A 19,692-nucleotide genomic window follows, 5' to 3' on the forward strand; every position below is an offset into this window, starting at 1 on the left:
AGATATCATAAACACCGTCATGTAATGGTGATGTTTTGTTTTATTTACTTCATATTTAGTCTTTCTTAGTGTCTCTCTTCTGCTCTCAAATTGCCTGCCCAGTCCGGACTGATGAGCATTTTCGTCAGTGCCTATGTTTTTTGAAATAAATATTGGAAAGGAAATGCGTTCTCTGCTGTTGCTAAATATAACTGTGTTTTACAACATCATCAAACCCAAGCTTATTTTCTTAACAAGGCATGCATGATTTTGATTATTCTACAAAAAACACTGAGGCTATGGGGTATGAAGTCACTGTAAATGCCAGAACATCACTTTTAAATCCAGAAAATGGTCAGGAACTGCCCAAAAACATTGGTGTTGTAATCACTGGCCAGACGCCCATCCAAACACTGCCCTGTCTATTTATTCGGGTTTAGTTCAGTGACTCTAGTAGTGACTATTATTAATTCTGTAGCGAGAAGACATTTAGTGTAACTGAATTTGACCGGCGCTGGGTTGAAGATGTTCACCTGAGGTAACGTGCCGACATTAAAAATCCATATTGTAGTTGAAAGAGATGTCCTCAAGCGAGTTGCATATTAGTTGGATGTTCCCATAAGCCCCTGGAGCGGAGCCAGGGAGTCTAGAATATTGATGACAATGTGCAGAGGTGGATAGTAATGAGCTCAATTTCCTTTAAGAATTGTGCATCTCTGAGTAATCTTATGGCACAGTATTAAATTGGCAGTGACACTGGCTCGGCAGTAAGAGGGTCCCAGGATCCCAGTGTGGAGTTCTCATGTTCTCTATGTGTTTGGATTTTTCAGTTTCCACATTATTGCTTAATTTCTGTCACTACTGAAACACGGTTACTCAATACTAAAGTAACATTCTCGTCATTATTATTTAAACCACTGGAGATACAGTATGTGAAAGACTGAAAAAAGAGCACCCATTTGGACAGTGTTGTCATGGTGACCACACCACTGTGAAGATGCCCTCGTGTCCCCGTGGACCGTAAACCTGTGGTTTCTAATGACCTGTTTAAATCATCTCTCCCTCAGGTTTGCTCCCATGCGTCATTTGCACTTCCCGGAAGAAATCAATTCATCAAAAATGCTCCAGCAGTTGCAAACATCGTGTGACCCGATCGACCCGCTGCCCTACATTTGATCGTCTTTGGGCAGGACAGGGCTGAAAGGTGTTGGTGGTGGTCACGTTCGTGCTTGTCCACTCGCACCTCAGCTTTGACCCTGTGAAACTCCCACACCGTCCCACCCCCCCCTTGGTTTATGACCCTCTTCCTCCGTCTATCTGGGCTCAGTGAGGGACCTCCATGTTATGAGGTAAACTGTTCAGTAGGTGCATGCAGTTAAACCCTTTATTTATTCCTATGTCATTAGCTTACCTTGTGTACCATTGTGTGAGCTTCAACACAGCATGATGTAAACTGACCTGAAAATAGCAGTATCCCAACTCGGTGTGAGCTATGTAAACCATGTCAACTATGCAAACACACTTTCCATTTTAAACTCTTCGCCAGGCCTGATATTAAACAGGGCTGCAGATGTTTATTCAGTGACAAGCCCATTACAGGCTTTATGGGGTGAGTTTTATGGCGTTTCTGACTGATTTACATATATTACATACTGCATAGTTGTTCTTACTTCTACAGTAGTCGTTGCTTGGGGGGGAAGAATTAGTGCGACTTTAAGCAAAAGGAAAGCTAAAGGCAAGCACATTAGGAGACAGCCAAAATTACTCTTCATAAAATCTAGGTCAGAGAGAAGTGGCTGTGTGTCTGAACCAACAACTTTCCCCCCTGTTCCCCTCATGCTTTATTCATAGAGGCACCATGGGGCTCGATGTAACGCAGACATCATTTTAGACATTCAGGAGGAGATGCAGAGTGAACCGGGTGGGACCGTGAGGCTGACAGCTGTCATTGTCATCACCACTTTTGTTTGACTAATGCTGCCTCTGAAAATCTTTCTTTTTCCCTGATTTTGTTTCTAAATATAGTTGCATGAGCCCCAGACTTCTTACATAAATGTATTTCTTAGAATGTTAATCAGGTGTGGGTTTTTAAGCATTTCCATCAAACCGTCATGATTTTCTTATTGCTATTTGTGAAAACACTGTTTAGACAACTATCTGACTAATCTGTCTTGTAGCTGAGCCGCTTAGTCACCGCATGACACTAACCTGCACAATAAGAAATTAGACGGGGATCACTGAGTCACTGCATCATCATCAGCATCTACAGCGTGTGGGCAAAAATGAAAAGGAATGTCAGTCATGTACTGTATGTATCTGTTGACTGTTAAATGAAACGGTAAATTGAGTTGCTTTTTTAGTGTGGGCAGGTGTGGTGTCTCTGTCTACCAACATTTCACATCCTTAAATCGATATAAAGGGTATTTCCTTGACCATTCACCTGAAAAAGGTCCTTCAGGCTTCACTTGAGCTTGACTCACCTGTGTCCGTCGTGCACAGACCGACTGGGGGATACTTACAGCAGATAACCCTTTGTTTTTGTGCAGCTCTTTCGGGTGACTTCTGCCCTCACCCTCCTCGCTCTTACCCCTCTGCTCCTCACAGTACACTCAGAGATAAGGACCCACAGTTGACACACCCGGAGCACAGCCCCCTCCAGCAGAGTGAGCGACAGAACAGGAACCAATTGGTTGAAAAGGTATTTTCAAATCTTACTTTGACATTTCATCATTCAGCTCAAATGCAATCTGTCTGAAAATGTGGAATTAATACTCAAAATATAGACAGACTGAATGAATAGGCTTTATTTCTATCCTGGGTGTTCAAAGTCCCCTCACAGCGGGTAGGTGACTGCTCATCGCTCCGCCTGTCTTGTTACATGTGAAAGAGGCCACTTAGGAACTAATCTTCCAAATTAATATTTAATGAAATGTTAATCTAATCCTGTGTTCTACACAAATACAATGGCCCTCAGTCTGATTTCCTTCTTTGACAGCTTGTTTCTTTATCGCCTGCTGTTTGGAAACTAAAAATAAAGGGTCTCTAATTGTGGGAAGTGGGCACATACTACAAACCACAATCACGGGTTAGATCTATGTCATTACAGCACAACATGCTCTGTGTGTATATTCACTATAGAGTTTTAATTATATTTGGTTAAACTTTCTAGCTTGAGTTTGTAGATAGTGTCATAGTCATCTTTCTTCTTTTTTTTTTAGCTAAGTCCAGTCCATAGATTTAGATAATTATCTGCACAATAACACAATACGGTTTATAAAATTACGGTTTATTGAGTCTGTGATTTCACCAACATTTTACTTAAATGTGGATGCATCACGTTGCCCATGATGCTCTTGTGCTTTTAGCATGACATCACACCCACAACCAGTATCCACAGGGGAACGGCTTCAGACCCACTTCCCAGCATGCACCTGGCTTCTGCAGCAAAGCAATGATAAAGTGATAAAAGAGAATACATGTGAGCATCATGAGAGCCGCTGCTGAGAGGGGGTAATGTGGGGTTTCCATAGAGGCGAAGTCAGCAGGTGGTGTTACCGTGGGCGACGACTGATCTGACCCAGATGGCTGCTGGTTGGTCCACTTCGGTCAATAACTGTGTAGCCTATATCATGCAATGCAGCAATGACGCAGTATTTATGTCCACAGGTGACTTCAGCCTCCTCTGTTGGGATTCAAAACACACTGAAGCTGGTTTAACGTTAGAATCCACTTACAAAACAGCCCAGGCACCAGATCATTTAATTTAAAGCTATCAAGTTATGCATAAAGTTTTTGTACAACAACTTAAAATATATTCACAATTATTTGTGCAGGTGCAAATGGCTCATGTCCTAACTGTGTGCATTGTACATAATCCCAAGTATAATTGATAAGAGCCACGTGTTTGTTTTGTATTGATTTGTCCTGACTCCAAACACAGCTGTATGTTGTTTGCTCAGAGCGAGTCAATGAGGAGCAAATGGAGAATAATGTATGTGTGACCTTGACTTGGACAAAAGTACATGCAGCGTTTTCAGCTCTGATGCCGATGCTTGAGTTTTGATGATCTACCAGTGTCCGATACCAACTGATCCTGGTGCAGAGACTGGAAACAAAAGTGAACGTATCACCAAAGAGGCCCAAATATGCAGGGAATGTTTCTTATCAATAATTCTAAAACTACTTTGTATAGACTGAAGTGCATCATTTTGAAATATTGAGGGTAACACTGAAAACACTGAACCGATATGCAATCGCCCATCACAGGTGGAGGGATTTTGATTTTGATTTGAATGACGCAGTAATGTGCATCATTGAATTCCACGTTTTTTTAATATTAAGCAAAAACAGTAACAATATCGTGCTAATGGTATAGTGATATAAGTATCACTATACCAATTGTGTATGTATAAATAAGTATAATTGTATTTTATTTATTTTTGGGTGGGACTCGTCATCTTAGTCTTTCCCTCAATATTTTCCCAAACATGACCTTTACAGCATTTTATTTAAATGTTTTTTTACCATGAGCTTTTGTGATTAGCCAGTGTTTGCTTTTATGACCCACACCACTATTTTTCAAGTAACATGGCCCCGCGGGCCAAATCCAGCCCTCCAGAGCAGGACCTCTGATTTTATTATGATTTTAAAATATATACAGTGGGGAAAAAAAGTATTTGGTCAGTTTCACATAGACATTCTACTGGATTTTGGCCAAATACTTTTTTTCCCCACTGTATATGCAACAACCTGTAGGAGCGCTCGCCGGATCCAACAGAAGTGTAAGCGATATGGTGCTCTGCAGGATCCCGAGTAGGCAGAGAATAGAAAAAGGAAATGAGATCCGAGGCACACAAAATCAGCTATTAGTGAAATTTATTGAACGGCAACGCGTTTCGACTCGCTACTGAGTCTTCGTCAGGGCAATTTCACTAATAGCTCATTTTGTGTGCCTCAGATCTCATTTCCTTTTTGTATATACAGTATATACATACATATTTATTCACCGGTTGCCCAGCATCAGCACAGCAATGGAGACAAAAACCCCCAAAACATTTCAAGTGAATTTTTTGGATTTAAAAAAACAAGAAACAAACAAACAAAAGAATATATATGGAAAACATCTAAGAGAAAAGGGAGAGAGCAAAAAGAAGGTTGGCATAAATCTAAACTATTGCAAATTTCTATTACTTACAGAACCAGCAAATACATACATACATATACATACACCCATACATGCATACATATCCGTTTATTATTGTCATCGTTATTTTACTCTTGCCCCCAAGATGATTTTGAGAAATATTATTATGCAAATAATATGTACTGGTTAAAGTACTGTCGGTAGCCTATGTTTCAAATTTCCTGTCAGAACATCCCACTTGGTCATATATAATGTAAAACTTTGGCATTTTCAGAAACTGCTTCTTTGGACCGTGATGAGGTTCGGCTCTTGGAGTTTTGGCAGAAAGTCGTCCCTCCACTGCCTACCTCTGCAGCTTTTGGGGAACTGGAGTCGAATCATTGTCATATGGAATCACAGCATGCATGGTTAGATATTAATAGTTTATATACATAATACATGAACGAACACTTTAGCAGCATTATAATGTTTCTGTTTGCATGCTAAGTAATAATCACTATTGGGTTATTAAATTGATCTGTATCACATTAATTATAAGCACTGCAATTGCGAATAGCTGTTGCTTGAATTATTGACTTTGGCAGCGATGAAAACAAGTGTGCGTTCTCAAATGTATTTCTGCGCAGAAGTGTCACGGTGGCCTCTTCCTTGCATTTACAGCTCTGCGCCTCCCCAGAGATGCTCGGAGTGGGCGATGCCAGCTGAAAATAGCCCCGGTGCTGGAGAGAGAGAGCAAGGAATAACACGGCACCTTATGCTTAATTAAAGATTAACGAGAAATTGCTCAGTGGTGTGTGGAGGTTCCTCAAAGCCTCACTTTACTTTACTCTGATTAGTCTTACGTAACACTGCTTAATACTGCATGGCAACTCTGAAAAAGTAATGCCATGTGGCCGCCGTGGCAGAATCAATTTGGTCGTGACGGGCCGCGGCAGATGAAGGAGGTCTGTCTGGGGCCAGTGTTGATAAACGACGGGCTCTGAGATGGTAAATCGCTGTAATCAGACTGATTTATGTAAAATGCCTGTGATTAAATGATGAGATTCCAGCGCAGAGACCAGGGCACAGGCAGAGGCACGCAGATATTTCAGGGATTCTTGTATAAATTTACCCAAATTGGATGCAGATCATTGACAATGCACCGACTTTGCTCCATTATAAGCAGGGGGTCACCAGAGGCGCTATGCTTTCCTGTAGGAGTATGACATAAAGTGGGGACGTTTTTGCTGTTTTTGCAAACTAACTCTATATATATATACAGTCAGGTCCATAAATATTGGGACATTGACTTAATTGTTATGTTTTTGGCTCTATAAACCCCACAATGACTTGACAGCAAAGATGTGCTTAAACTGCAGACCTTCAGCTTTAATTTGAGGCTACATCCAAATCAGATGAACAGTGTAGGAATTACAACCGTTTGTATGTGAGCCTCCCACTTTTTAAGGGACCACAAGTAATGGCACAAAGTAATAATTATAAATCAAACTTTTTCCTTTTCAATATTTGGTGTTGGTTTTCTGGTTTGCAAATCCTCTGCAGTCAATTACAGCCTGAAGTCTAGAAGGCATAGACGTCACCAGATGCTGGGTTTCATTCCTGGTGATGCTCTGCCAGGCCTCTACTGTAAATGTCTTTAGTTCCTGCTTCTTCTTGGGACATTTTCCCTTCAGTTCGGTCTTCAGCAAGTGAAATGCAGCTTAATTGAATTCATGTCAGGCGATTGACTTGGCAACTGAACAACATTCCTCTTCTTTGCCTTAAAAAGCCACCAAGGCTTTGGCAGTAGCTTCGGTTCATTGTCCAGCTGCACTGTGAGGCGGCGTCCAAGCGTTTGACTGAATATGAGCTCACAATATTGTCCAAAACACTTCAGAATTCATCCTGCTGCTTTAGTCAACAGTCACATCATCAATAAATACAAGGAAACCAGTTGCATTGGCCCATACAAGCCCACGCCATGATGCTGCACCACCATGTTTCACAGATGAGGTTTTGAATCATGAGCGGTTCCTTTCTTTCTCCATACTTTTCTCTTCCCATCACTCTGGTACAAGTTGATCTTTGTCTCATCTGTCCTAGGATGTTTCAGATCTGTAAAGGCAAACTCTAATCAGCCTCCTGTTTTTGAGGCTCACCAGTGGTTTACACCTTGCGGTTAATCGTCTGTATTCTCACTGACTTTGACACACATACACCCACCTCCTGGAGAGTGTTTTTGATCTGACTTATTGTTGTGAAGGGTTTTTTTCTTCACCAGGGAAAGATGTGTTCGGTCATCCACCACATTTGTCATCCATGGTCTTCCAGGTCTTCTGGTGTTGTTGAGCTCACCGGTGTGTTCTTCCTTTTTAATAATGTTCCTGTTGATTTAGCCACGCCTAATATGTTTGGTGTCTGTGGGTTTGTTTTGATTGTGGCTTGCTTCATTAATAGTGATAACTGTTTGGATCTCATATTGATACTTAACAGTGACAGTGTCCAAAATGCAAATATCACACTTGGAATGAAATCCATATTCTGATAAAAAATGTGAAGCAATGATGAATTTCTGACTCTCCACTGGCCATGTTTATTTTTGCTGTAATGTTTTGCTGCCTTTTTCCCAGGACGACCAGCATGTTGCGCCTCACAGAACCCAAATAGTTGTTTTTTTTGTAGCTTCATCCGTGGGAGCAGTTGTAGAGCGGCCGCTGGGGGACTGGCTGTTACAAAAAACACTCCTGTACTTTTGGCAACTCAGCCGTGAAGCTCCCTCAGCGCTGCCTCGATGTTACACTTTAAATCAGGGGCTTGTGCTCGTCCTTGTTTTACGCCTTACACTTTTTATACCTGTCTGTCCAGGTTTATGTCTCAATCTGAGCCCCCCTCTCACCGGCGCTTGATCTCTATGAATAAAGGATGGTCGGCTGCGCGGGATGGATGTTCTAACCTGGGCGTGGACTCTGTGACTCACACTTACTTATTTGGCGTAAGTGACCGATTCACACCCTTTTGACTGGAAACGCCTTTTAAAATAGTCTTTCGGGCCAATATTCTTATGTAACATGTGACAAAACATATAAATAAAAAGGTCTTCCAAGAGAGATGTCAATGAATGTAAAGTATTGGGTGAACTGGAAAATGTGCTTAAGGAAATTTAGTTTCCTGTGTTTCAATACAATTCCTGTGGACTCTTGAGTAAAGGTTTGACAAGAGGATGGGACAGGATAAAGCGCCGACTCGAGGGAGCCAGTCTCGATGCTGGGCTGTGTGCTTATATCCAGGAGTGAGTCAATGCTTACACTGCATATTTTACCATAGACACTCAAGCACCGCTGCAAAAATGATAGATCTCATAATCTATTCACCAGCAGCAATGGCACATCCTCTGTTCTCACACAATGTAATGTGTTTTTCAGATCGCCTTGAGCTCCCATGGCAGTCGAATGGTTGTCTGTGTATGATGCTTCGCAATAGAGAGAGAGGAGTTCACAAAAAGTGCTTTAAGTCAGGTTTAATTCACACTATTTAGCTCAACAGATAGAGCGAATTTTGGCTTTTGCACAGTACGGTCCCTTTGTGTTGGTAGATATGTGGGATTTTGTTATGAATAAGAACAAAAGGCCTGGGTATTGTGCAAGCTTCTTTTGGACTTTTCTGCTTTTACCATCAAGTTGCAGTTATTTGGAAAAAAACTTTTTAATTAATACTCTTTTTAAGCCATGAGTTTTTCCACATTATCCACACATCAAATACACTGCAAGTTTTAGCTTTTGGACTCACACTAGCTAAGCTTTTTAGGAAACTTTGACTATTCCTGGACTTGAACATGACAAAAAAAAAAAAAAAAGAAAGAAAAAGAAATCAGGAAATCGCATTAACACAACTTTCCAACAGCAGACTGGAGTGCGCTACTGTAACATGTGGACAATGTTTTGTGAAGGGTGTGTAATCTTGTAAAAAAAAAAGCTTGTTTGTTGTTGTTTCATGAGAGGCTAATTGTCCAGAGGCTGCCTTTGGTCACGTTTGCACCAGGTCTGGTCTCTCTCTCTGTCTCTCGGCTTCAAAGCGCCACTGTCGCCTAATGAGAACGAATGCAATGCGTCTGCTCAATGTGCTTCGGAGGCCGCTGTCAGGCTGCCCCGCGCTCAGGTTACGGCCCGCTCCGTCGAGCCAAGACCGGCCGCACTTGTGGTCACAAACCCCTCTGCAATAACAACATGTTCATTACCCCGACCTCTCAATCACCGGAATGCGCCTTATATCCAACACAAATACTCTCGTTGGCCATTTACAACAAGGCAACGATGTCCAAATCTTGATATTACAGGGAGGGTTATGTGAAAATGCTGCTTTTCCCTCTCAAAAATCCCTCATATTATTATCATTTACAGGAAGCTATTGATCTGTGCACTTTGCTTTGCTTTATATAAACAGTTGCAGGAAAACTATGCATGGTTATTGGGACATTCTTATTTACAACAACATTTACAACTGCAGCTTATTTCTTTTGTCTCGTTAAATTTTGGAGAAAAGCACTTTCTAGGGCAGTGTTTTCCATCTCCATCGCTTTATGCCACGATCCGAGTACCCCTAACCTTTTTCTCTGAAGTAGACAATAGAACAAATCTTCTCTGTCGTTTTACTGCATATTTCACACACACACAATTGCTTCAAAGCTTTCCTAAAGCCGTACAATTTACAACAAAGGAAACAATGAGTAGTTTAAATGAGTTCCATTGATAATAATGCTGAAATATTAGTTAATTGCTCTTTTTTTTTTTTTTTTTTTTTACAATGAAAGAAGTTCAAGTACCTCCTAATGAGTGCTTGTGTATCCTCAATGGTCCCTGTTCCCCTGGTTGGGAAGCACTGGTCTAGAGTGTAATCCACCAAAGTTGGCAGCAATCCCCTTCGAATATGCCATTCACACAGCATATTGGTAGTTCTGCTTCAATAGAATTTTGATTAATTTCTGTCCCATTCCATACATAATCTAACAAACTTATGGGACTAGGGTCCAATACTGAACAGCTCTTTTCTGCATTTAAATGCTGTTCGAGATTGACTGCATGAACAGGCGGATGAGGAATCAATAACTAGCCAGCGCACTGCCCACTGGGTCATTAATAAAACACTAAAGGCGTCCTTTCAGATGTGGCTTTATGGGTTCTGTCCTCACTGGGTCAAAGAGGGGCTATTTCTGCCTCCCGCTCACCCCTGCTATCTGCCTGCCTGCTCTTCCAGGGCTCCACATAAAAGCCAGCTGATTGGGAACAAAGCTCTGACTGTGCTGAGGACACCTGCCGCGAGCCACAGTTCGATCGAGAGTGGGAGAGACCCCTTTGACGCTGCAGCAGATGAACCACTGTAACTGTGGGTTCAGGAAGTCTGACACTGATTACATTAACTTATGTTACTGTGAACTTTTGAGATTCTGTGGGGGGACACATTTTAATTATTACAAAAAAAATTAATACGATTTTTATATGAGAATGGTGCGTTATAAAATAGAAAATGTTCAAATTGATCTGAAAGCTTTGTAAACCCACACTGTCTCTTTTAATGAGCTATGTCAAATGCATAACGGTGTTTCGTAATATTCTTGGCGGATAATAGCACTATCCTGTCAGCAATATTTACATCCTCATCGAGTCCCAGTGATGGTGAGATACCTCATAGTTGCTATGGGAACGTGACTCATCACAAGCCTTTACCTGTGGCAGCTGCACAGTACTCAGGGCTGCTTCATGCCGTTTTGTTTGCCGAGCAAAAGAATCACAGTGAAATGCGAGTGGGTAAAAACAGTTTTATATTGATTTGGATTACTCTTCCACGCTTAAACATGGCCACAGTTGGCAGTGGGAAGATCTTTAAGCTACAGGATGAATCATGATAAAACCAATTCCGGTTTTAAGGGATATTTCATCATTTTTTGACATAGGACCTCATTTCCCAGTTATCCAGTGTGTTGTTGATTTCTGAGATATGTACTGTATATATATTTTTTTATTCATGCAGTCCTTATATTTGAAGAGTTTAGTGGTGCTAGGCTAGTGCTAGGCTAATGCATGTCTATGGTAGCCTGCATTAAAGACCTCTTCAAAATCATTGCCATATCACAAAACAAAACTACTGTAGATCCGGTAACCTAGCAGATCACTCCGCCGCTGCGTACTTACAACCAGGAAGCTAATGCTGCTCACATTTTTTTAAATGCAAAATGGTTATATTAAAACATTATTCAGTAAACACAGACATTTAGTCTGCTGTTATAAGTGATTTGCCTCAAGCCTAGCACTAGCCTAGCGCCATTAAACTCTTCAAATATAAGGACGGCATGAATTAAAAAAATCTCCAGAAATCAACAACACTCTGGATATATTGGAAATGAGGCCCTATGTCAAAAATCCTAAAAATATCCCTTCAAAGGAACAGGCCACCGTTTTTCCATACTGAGAAATGTTCTTACCTGAGCTTAGATGAGTTTATACATACCTGTCTGGTCTTTGAGCGTGCCTGTGGAAGAGCGTGGTAGCTTCCAATTTCACCCCCGTTTGGAGCTATAGTAGTAAGCTGGGAGAGGCCAAATGCTAATCTTTGGTCGTTTTGCGTGACTGAGGGCACATACAAAGACCAGACATGTCGTATCAACTCGTCTAAGCTCAGGTAAGAACATATCTCAGTATGGAAAAATGGTGGCCTGTTCCTTTAAGCAAAGATTTAATAAAATCTCCCATATAGTTACAAAGGCCACTATCCTCCATCCAAATTATGACTTCAAGTTCTCATATGTCATGCAATCTATTAGCGCAACACGCTGACAGCCTCAAAGAGTCAGTTTCCGGTTGTTGCATTTCGCACATACTACATAAATGTCATGTTCAGTCACCAGTGAGAAACGACATATGCCTCGCAGATGCCGAAGTGAGTTTTGTTTCTGTGTGCACTGCTCTAGATTTGTTGTCACACAGCGAAACAGTGTGGAGGAGGCCCATCTGTCACCGCACTATAACCCAGTAAACAAAATCCTCAGCTGTCATTCACAACGGGCCTGCGCCTCTTATCAGGCCGGGACACCTCGCAGCACGCCGCTCTGCCGACCCCAGAAGCACGACACGTCCACAAAGTGCCAGCCCATGTTCCGCACACAAGACCCCGAGATCAGATATCGATCACATTATAATGAATCATGGAGTCCAAACACTTTAAACGCTATGGGCTTCTGACCTTGCATCTCAGCCCGGTCCCAGTTACATGCACTCAATATGGCATGACCCAAATAAAAAAATGAACAGTGTTGTCGCAGCATAGAATAAGAAGTTGATACCCAATTATGTATCAATCTATAATCAGGAAGCACTTTGTTCTTTGTGCTGCTCCATCACTACTATATCATGGATCTTTTACCCTCACCCCTGTTTTTATAAGAAAGTATAGAATGGATTTATTAAAATCAATTGTTAGTGTGTTTTGAATCTGAAGTTCCCAGAGTTCAAAGGTTAAGCATCGATCTTTTTATACCCACTACCTGCAAAGTGACCGAGCTATTTATATGCAGTAGTTGCTCTGGAGGAAACTTCAGTGCAGCTGATGTTTGCAGAGTGAGCAGGCTATATGATAACATTCACTCTCCTGCTTTTGGCTCTGGCCTAAACCAACTTCATTCAAGGCAGATATCGGTTCTGGTGCCAACTGACGCAATGCTCATAAATATACAATCACAAAACAGTAGTAAACAGTAATTAAGTAGAAGTAAATAGGTGCTCGCTGCTCATGAAGTTTAAAGGCGTCAAGTTTCTCTGCTGTACCTTGTCGTGTGGCTCCGGGACATCTGTCTGCACTTTAATCTAACTCTTCACCTGATGTCCTCTCCCTCATCACACAGCGCCAAAGTGCTCACACCCGAGTGGCGTTCCCTGCTCCTGGAAATCCTCCGGGAGATTCGTTTTTACGAGCCGAGATCCCACTTTTCCCACTTCACGCCTGAAGCACTTCTCTGCCTGAAGGTGATCGCTGCGAAGGTCACGGCGTCTTATGTAAGATCGCGGTCGTATGTGCACAAGGAGGGCTTTGATCAAACTCGGCGTGCCAGCGACCGCTTCATGAGGATTAGGTGGGATCCTTTAACACACGGTTCATTATTTTATTACAGTTATGCTTTATTACATGGTCTGACTTAATCCAGAGGAAACATGAGTGGGGTTCACGATCTCAACAAGAGTCACGACATGATTTGAAAATGTAATTAAAAAAAGTTGACACTGTATTTTGTTTGATTTGAATTATAATAATATGGATAATGTCTTTTTTCATAGTTTGCGGCTTAAAATGATCACAAGCAGCGGTCATTGAAGGGCTGAGAAAGGGCATCTGATCATAGACTGTAGAATAGCGATGGATTAAGTGAGGGGCTGACTGAAGCCTGTTCATGCTAGCAATTTGGCTGGGTTTTTGGATTAGTGACTGTCAATTGATTATACTCTATATTGCCCTTTTAAAATGAGGTAAGTACAGAACAAAATAACTAAAAGTATCTAAGCACAACTAAATATACAAATAAAAAACTGTATACCATGCACTGTCTGACAAGGTCTGTAAAGTATTAAAAGGTTAACAGAATCTACGATAAAGAATGTTACAGAAATGGTGTTTTGTATCCTCGGGGCAGGTTGTTTCCTTCAAGAACCTCTCCTCCCTAATTGAAACTACAGTGAGAACTCCCTGTCTACTTCCTCCCTTTCCCCTTTGTGCTCGAAACCGAGTCACAAATCAATTGCAATTTGCCGTGTTTTCGGAGGAAGCCAAAGCCGGAGCTGTGCATTGAAGCCGCTTTTAAAGGCGTCGCTCTGACCCAAGTGACTGAATATCCATGAAACGCGGCAGCAATCTGTGTCTTTGCTGGTACCTCAGTTAGGTAATAAACCAGCGCCGAGTTGTATTAGAGGTGACACCCCAGCATCACTAAAAATAGCTCTGCACTTTCCCCCGAGGAGCCCAGCTGTAGCGTTCTCCTGAGCATTTGATCAGTTGTTTGTAGGGGATCGGCTTCACCTACGGGCGCTTTGTCTTCCGGCCATTTTTTCTCAGGCAGTAGAAGCTTCATTACAGGTCCTATATAAATAAAGTTCTTGTTAGCTCTATTGTCATCACATGTAAAAAAGCATTGTAGGAATCAGTGTCTGGGAAAGAGTTCAGTCTTCCATTCTACGAAAACAAGAGGAAGCCTTTGAAGAAAGAAACAACACCTCAATTAACCCAGTCCAGTCGACGACGTTTGAAAATCCCTACTGCAACGCCTGACATTAGCCGTGTGTTCCCTAACTTGCCACTGCCACTGACTCATCCCATCGCTTTATTTACTACAAGCACAAAACGGGACGTGGGTAAAGTGCCTTCTGTGATACCATTTCCTTCTAAATAAATAAAGGAGATCACGTAAGAGGCGGGCTAGACAGGAGCCCAAAACAAGCCAATAACAAGTGGGAGTAGAGAGGGAGGTGATACAAAGCACTCCAGGCTGAGTCTGACCCCACTGAGTCACAGTCGACTCTGGCTTCTCCAAAACCGGCACGATGTAACACAATTGCTCACGTATAGATGCTGTTGGCTCTCTTTATTGCACTATTGTTCAGTCCATTATAGCATTAATCAACTCCTTGTTTACCTACATTAACTCATGATTACTCCATTCATGGGCCATTGTTAACCCTGATTAAATGCTTTATCGGTATGCCTTTTTATAAACTGCTACCCGCATAGCAATTTAACCTCTATTATTGGTACATGAGAGAATCCGGAGAGAGAGCTGTGAGTGTGTTTGCTGCTCAAGTTTATGAAGAGAAGCTGCTTATTATTACATGACTATTTTAAAAGGAGTGACTCCTTTTGAACAGAAACTTTCTTTCTTTGGACACAAGCTGAAGTCATAAATAAGAACAGTGTCCTGTAAAAGGAACAGGGAAAATATGGTCCAAACTTTTTCATTATAAATGCAAAATGAAATTTTATATAATATGTTGGCCTAAATATACAAAACTAGGTTGGGCAATAAATAATGAAGTTCTTGTGTCTGTGCAGTCTCACTCTAATGCTCACTAACCAAAATGAATGAGCCCACTGTAACGCTCAGAGTCCAGGCTCATGAATAATTCACTTAAGCGGAATAGGATCTGTTTGCCCCCTGTTCTTGTGGTGCACGTGCGCACCTGGTGCCATCTAGACCACATCCTCGCGCACCTCTGTATTTTCTTCCAAACCTGCACTGATTTCAGGGCAGTACAGGACACACTCCGGGAATCCTTGTAGCGCGAGGATTGATTTGTCTTTGCTCTTGACCAGAGACATAGAGCTCACAAGAAGTTTTGATTTTGTTTTATGTGGTTATTATTATTTTTCATCATTGCGTTGGGTTGAGCTTTTGCGCGATAAATAGAGCACCTACGTCCACGTTACGCTTGGTGCGTGTTGCTCCTCGCTGCCTGATATCTCAGCGCAAATGCGCGCAGCTGCTTCAGACTTCACTGCGCAGCGATGTGGACGCATCACTCGAACTCTCTCTGGATCTTATAGTTATGTGAAGGTGTGAAACTGGACAATATTAGAAATGTCACTTTATCTTTGACGAGACATGGGCTGTCGGTGAAGCGCTCGAGCTGATATGAGCGTTTTCTGGGTTCAGCACTCTGGACAGCGCTCGTGGAAGTTGGAACGGATGGAGGCGCGCACTTATAGGATTTACTAAAACCTTTGTGGAGCAGTTTAACAACTGATAAACGATGTTTGAAGCCGGTCCCTGGAGAAACTACTTTATAGAATGAGACATGGACTTTGCTGAAATTCTTTTCACACTGTTCATTGTCGTTGTCGCGGTTGTCTCGCTGTTGTCTAACTTGTTGGTGCTGCTATGCTTCGTGCACAGCACAGAGATCCGACGGCAGGTGCCCGGTGTGTTCACCATGAACCTGTCGCTGTGCAACATCCTCATCACGGTCCTGAACATGCCCGCCACGGCGCTGGGCATCATCTGGCAGCAGCAGCCCTTTGGAGACTGTGCGTGCCACACGGTGAGTTTTCTGGAGACTTTCCTCACCGCCAACACCATGCTGAGCATGGCCGCCCTCAGCATCGACCGCTGGATCGCAGTGGTCTTCCCGCTCAGTTACTCCACTAAGATGCGCTACAAAGACGCCATGGTGATGGTGTGTTACTCGTGGCTCCACTCCTTGACTTTCTCCCTGACGGCGCTGCTCTTCTCCTGGGCCGACTACAGCCACGTGTACGCGTCCTGCACCCTGCAGCCCAGCCACGAGGGCAGTGACAGGGTTAAGTTTACAATCTTCACCGTGGTTTTCCACGCCACCAGCTTCATGCTGTCGCTGCTCATCTTGTGTTTCACCTACCTTAAGGTGCTCAAAGTGGCTCGGTTTCACTGCAAAAGAATTGACATCATTACAATGCAAACACTTTTCCTGCTGGTGGACATACACCCCAGGTACAACTTTTGTTACCTTTGTTGCTTTTGTTCAAGCTCACGATCTGAATTCAAACTATTGTACACTTTGTTTTAAACAGTGTGAAGCAGCGATGCTTAGCTGAGCAGAAGAGAAGAAAACAGAGAGCCACTAAAAAGATCAGCATCTTCATTGGTTCATTTATCATTTGCTTCGCTCCTTATGTAATTACAAGGTAAGGTTTGTGACTAGTACCAATAAATCATTACTTTGTAACTTAGTTATCACCTCTAAATGAGCTGCTGTTAATTAGTGGAAATAGTGATCACGTAAAGTCAGCGTCCATCAATCTCATTGTCAGTGGATTCTGATGACATTAGTTAAATGTAACACCTGCTTTACATAACCACATTACAGAATGTCCTCAGCTCACTCCTGCACATTTTACCTGGCACCGACCATTCTTCTCATTTCTCAGAACCTGTGAAATGACTCATTACTGCTGTACCAGATGGCTTCCTCAGACATACATCAGGATGTACAGGGCAGACACCGGGAGAAAAAATGCCTTGTAGACGTGATTTAAAGCATATTGTGTCCGTCCATCATATGGCATTTGTGGTGTGAACACTTTAGCACAGGGAGACAGAGGACACTTCAACTCTTGAGGAACAATCTTTGCTAGAACTACTTTTCCTCGACTCTGAAATCAAAAGAATAATAATATTCATGTTTCCAAAATGTACAATGAGTTATATAGAATTATCACTTTATTACACCCACCACCGTGTTAAGTTAGTGTTATTACTACTGTAGTGTTAGTGTTAGAATCCTGATTGATTCAAATATCTGCACTGTATTTGACTAAATAAGTCATTATGAACATAGTTTTGGTTTTCACTAGAATGTTTCTGTGTATTGTTTCCGAGGCTGCATCATAATCATTTTGAAAACGGTTCCTTGTTTGTGTGCTGCCTCCGCAGATTGGCCGAGCTTCTTCCCTTCGTGGACATCAACCGTCACTGGGGAATCATTAGTAAGTGCCTGACTTACAGCAAGGCTGCATCTGACCCCTTTGCCTACTCGCTCCTACGTCAGCAGTACAAGAAAGTGCTGGTGACTGTTGTCAACAGGCTGCTGCGCCGCGACCTCTACCCCTCGTCTGGACACAACAGTTCTCTGGACACTGAGAACGACTACTGTCTGCAGAGGATCAGCTAATGACCTGCATGGACCACAGACAACAAACCACAATATACAGGGTGCTCCTGGTGCAAGGTGGGAGGAGATATTGTTAGCAGAGCACCCAGACGGTGCAGGGGACACACTGTGGGTGGGGGGCACAGGGCTTGAGAGCGAGAACAGGAAGTAGGCGGAGGAGACTGAAGTGACAGTAATGAGGGGGAGGATGTATGGCCTGAGACAAACAGGGCCGAAGTGAGCAGACTCCGACACAATTGTTAAATAAAGATCTGTGATTAATCAGAAGGACACACAGCTTCAATAAATCAATCACAGTGAATAAGTCTCAGACTGAGTTTCATACCAGTAGAAGGACTCCACAGCTGTGTACTGCAGTACATGTGTGTATCCTGTTCTGAACTACATGATAGTAAAACCCACCCTTAAATTCAGGGACAAAATGAAGCTGGACTTTAAGGCTCCAGACTTAGCTGCAGCTCAGACCCGCCATGTTCATATTAATCATGACGTTTTTCCAGTGTCACTAAATATTGAAGCACTTTGTCGACTTTGCTCAAAGTTATTAGTTACAGGAGCCAAAGGAAAGCAACACACCACTATATTACCGTGAGCTTGAATGTACTACATCCACTTTTGTAAAACCGTGTTATTGTAGAGTTGTTTGTATGGATATTTACATGATGTTCTATATTTTGCACTGTACAGGGATACAGTATATTTTCTAGACTAATATATTGAAAAGGGAGCAGTGTGATGTAGCATAGGTCCGCTGTAAGTGCTTTAACACACAGTTTGTTTGTGCCAGAACTGAATGTGACTCTTCTGCTCCACTTGAATCAGAATAGCTGCTTTCCTTTGAAGGAGTATCGTTTATTTGCATATTATTAATGCACATGACGTGATTTTATTGTGTAAGCCACTTGCTGTTAATGAGTGATTTTTTATTAGTTATGTGCAATAAAACCACTTACAAAGCTACTGTAAACTATATACAATGTCGCTGAATTTCAATGATAAAGAATGATTTTGAGTGGCTGCGTTTTGCATATTTCTTTGTTTTAACGTTCGGTAACATAGTGATAGAAATTATTTTTAGTGTATTTTAAATGACTTTAGATAACACTGGGATTTGGATACTTTTGTTCATACTTGCGGTGTTTTTTGGGCCAATATCTTTGCAACAACAGCAACAACAACGTAAAGCTCTCCATACATTCAGGATCGCTGCCGTTATGTCACACTTTTTTAATGAGTAATTAAATTGCAAATGATATGCACCACGCAGTATGACCACAGTGGCAGAAGAGCAGCTTCTGATATTGCCATGCTTAATTAAGAAGAGAGGTCAGAGGGCATTTCTACCAATTACTCATCATAGGCCCATTCATTCTCAGACTTTAATATCCAACCGTTTAATTAAATGTGTAACGAGTGATGGAATTTTCTTGCCAAAGTCTGTATTTTTTTTACACAAGGCTATTTCTTACATCTATAATACATCTAATTATTCAGCAGATCTTGTTGTACTACCCCTCTTTATTATTATATTATCAAAACTGCAACTTCATATGCGCAAAGGTGTTGACCCGCACGAGAACACTGTTTTCTACAACAGTACTTCCCCCGCCACTTAACGCACTCATAATTATAGCATCATTACAAGGATTTAATGAGAGCACTCAGTACAGGAACTAGGTAAACAGGATTACATAAGAAAAACATTGGCTGATAGAATTCATGATTTATCAGATTTACTGTTGCTGGCCACATTCTTCTTCGAGTTCTCTACGTTTTTCTCTTATAGGTTATATGTTTATTGCTAATGCCGGCATCTTCACTGTAGTATGGTTAGATTTGTGCCCCAAAACATATCTATAGTACAATGTATTTCTGTGCTGTTGTCTAAATTAACTTCATACAGGTCTAATGTTT

General features: G+C 41.9%; 1 protein-coding gene across 1 annotated transcript; it reads left to right on the forward strand.

Annotated features, from left to right (window-relative positions):
• Nucleotides 1-15,303: 15,303 nt before the first annotated feature.
• Nucleotides 15,304-18,732, forward strand: gpr78b (G protein-coupled receptor 78b). The gene is made up of 3 exons (XM_079580246.1): nt 15,304-16,598; nt 16,679-16,792; nt 17,541-18,732. Exons 1-3 carry the CDS (start codon nt 15,928-15,930, stop codon nt 17,776-17,778), a joined length of 1,023 nt encoding a protein of 340 aa, XP_079436372.1. The 5' UTR covers nt 15,304-15,927; the 3' UTR covers nt 17,779-18,732.
• Nucleotides 18,733-19,692: the final 960 nt, after the last annotated feature.

The sequence above is a fragment of the Gobius niger genome (genome assembly GCF_951799975.1).
Source record: "Gobius niger genome assembly, chromosome: 21".
NCBI lineage: Eukaryota > Metazoa > Chordata > Actinopteri > Gobiiformes > Gobiidae > Gobius > Gobius niger.

Bases quoted from the DNA above. Each gene is read 5' to 3' on its own strand.
- gpr78b (XM_079580246.1), top strand. From the start codon at position 15,928: ATGGACTTTGCTGAAATTCTTTTCACACTGTTCATTGTCGTTGTCGCG. The intron at 16,599-16,678 runs GTACAACTTTTG...TGTTTTAAACAG, and splicing joins CTGGTGGACATACACCCCAG to TGTGAAGCAGCGATGCTTAG. The intron at 16,793-17,540 runs GTAAGGTTTGTG...CTGCCTCCGCAG, and splicing joins GCTCCTTATGTAATTACAAG to ATTGGCCGAGCTTCTTCCCT.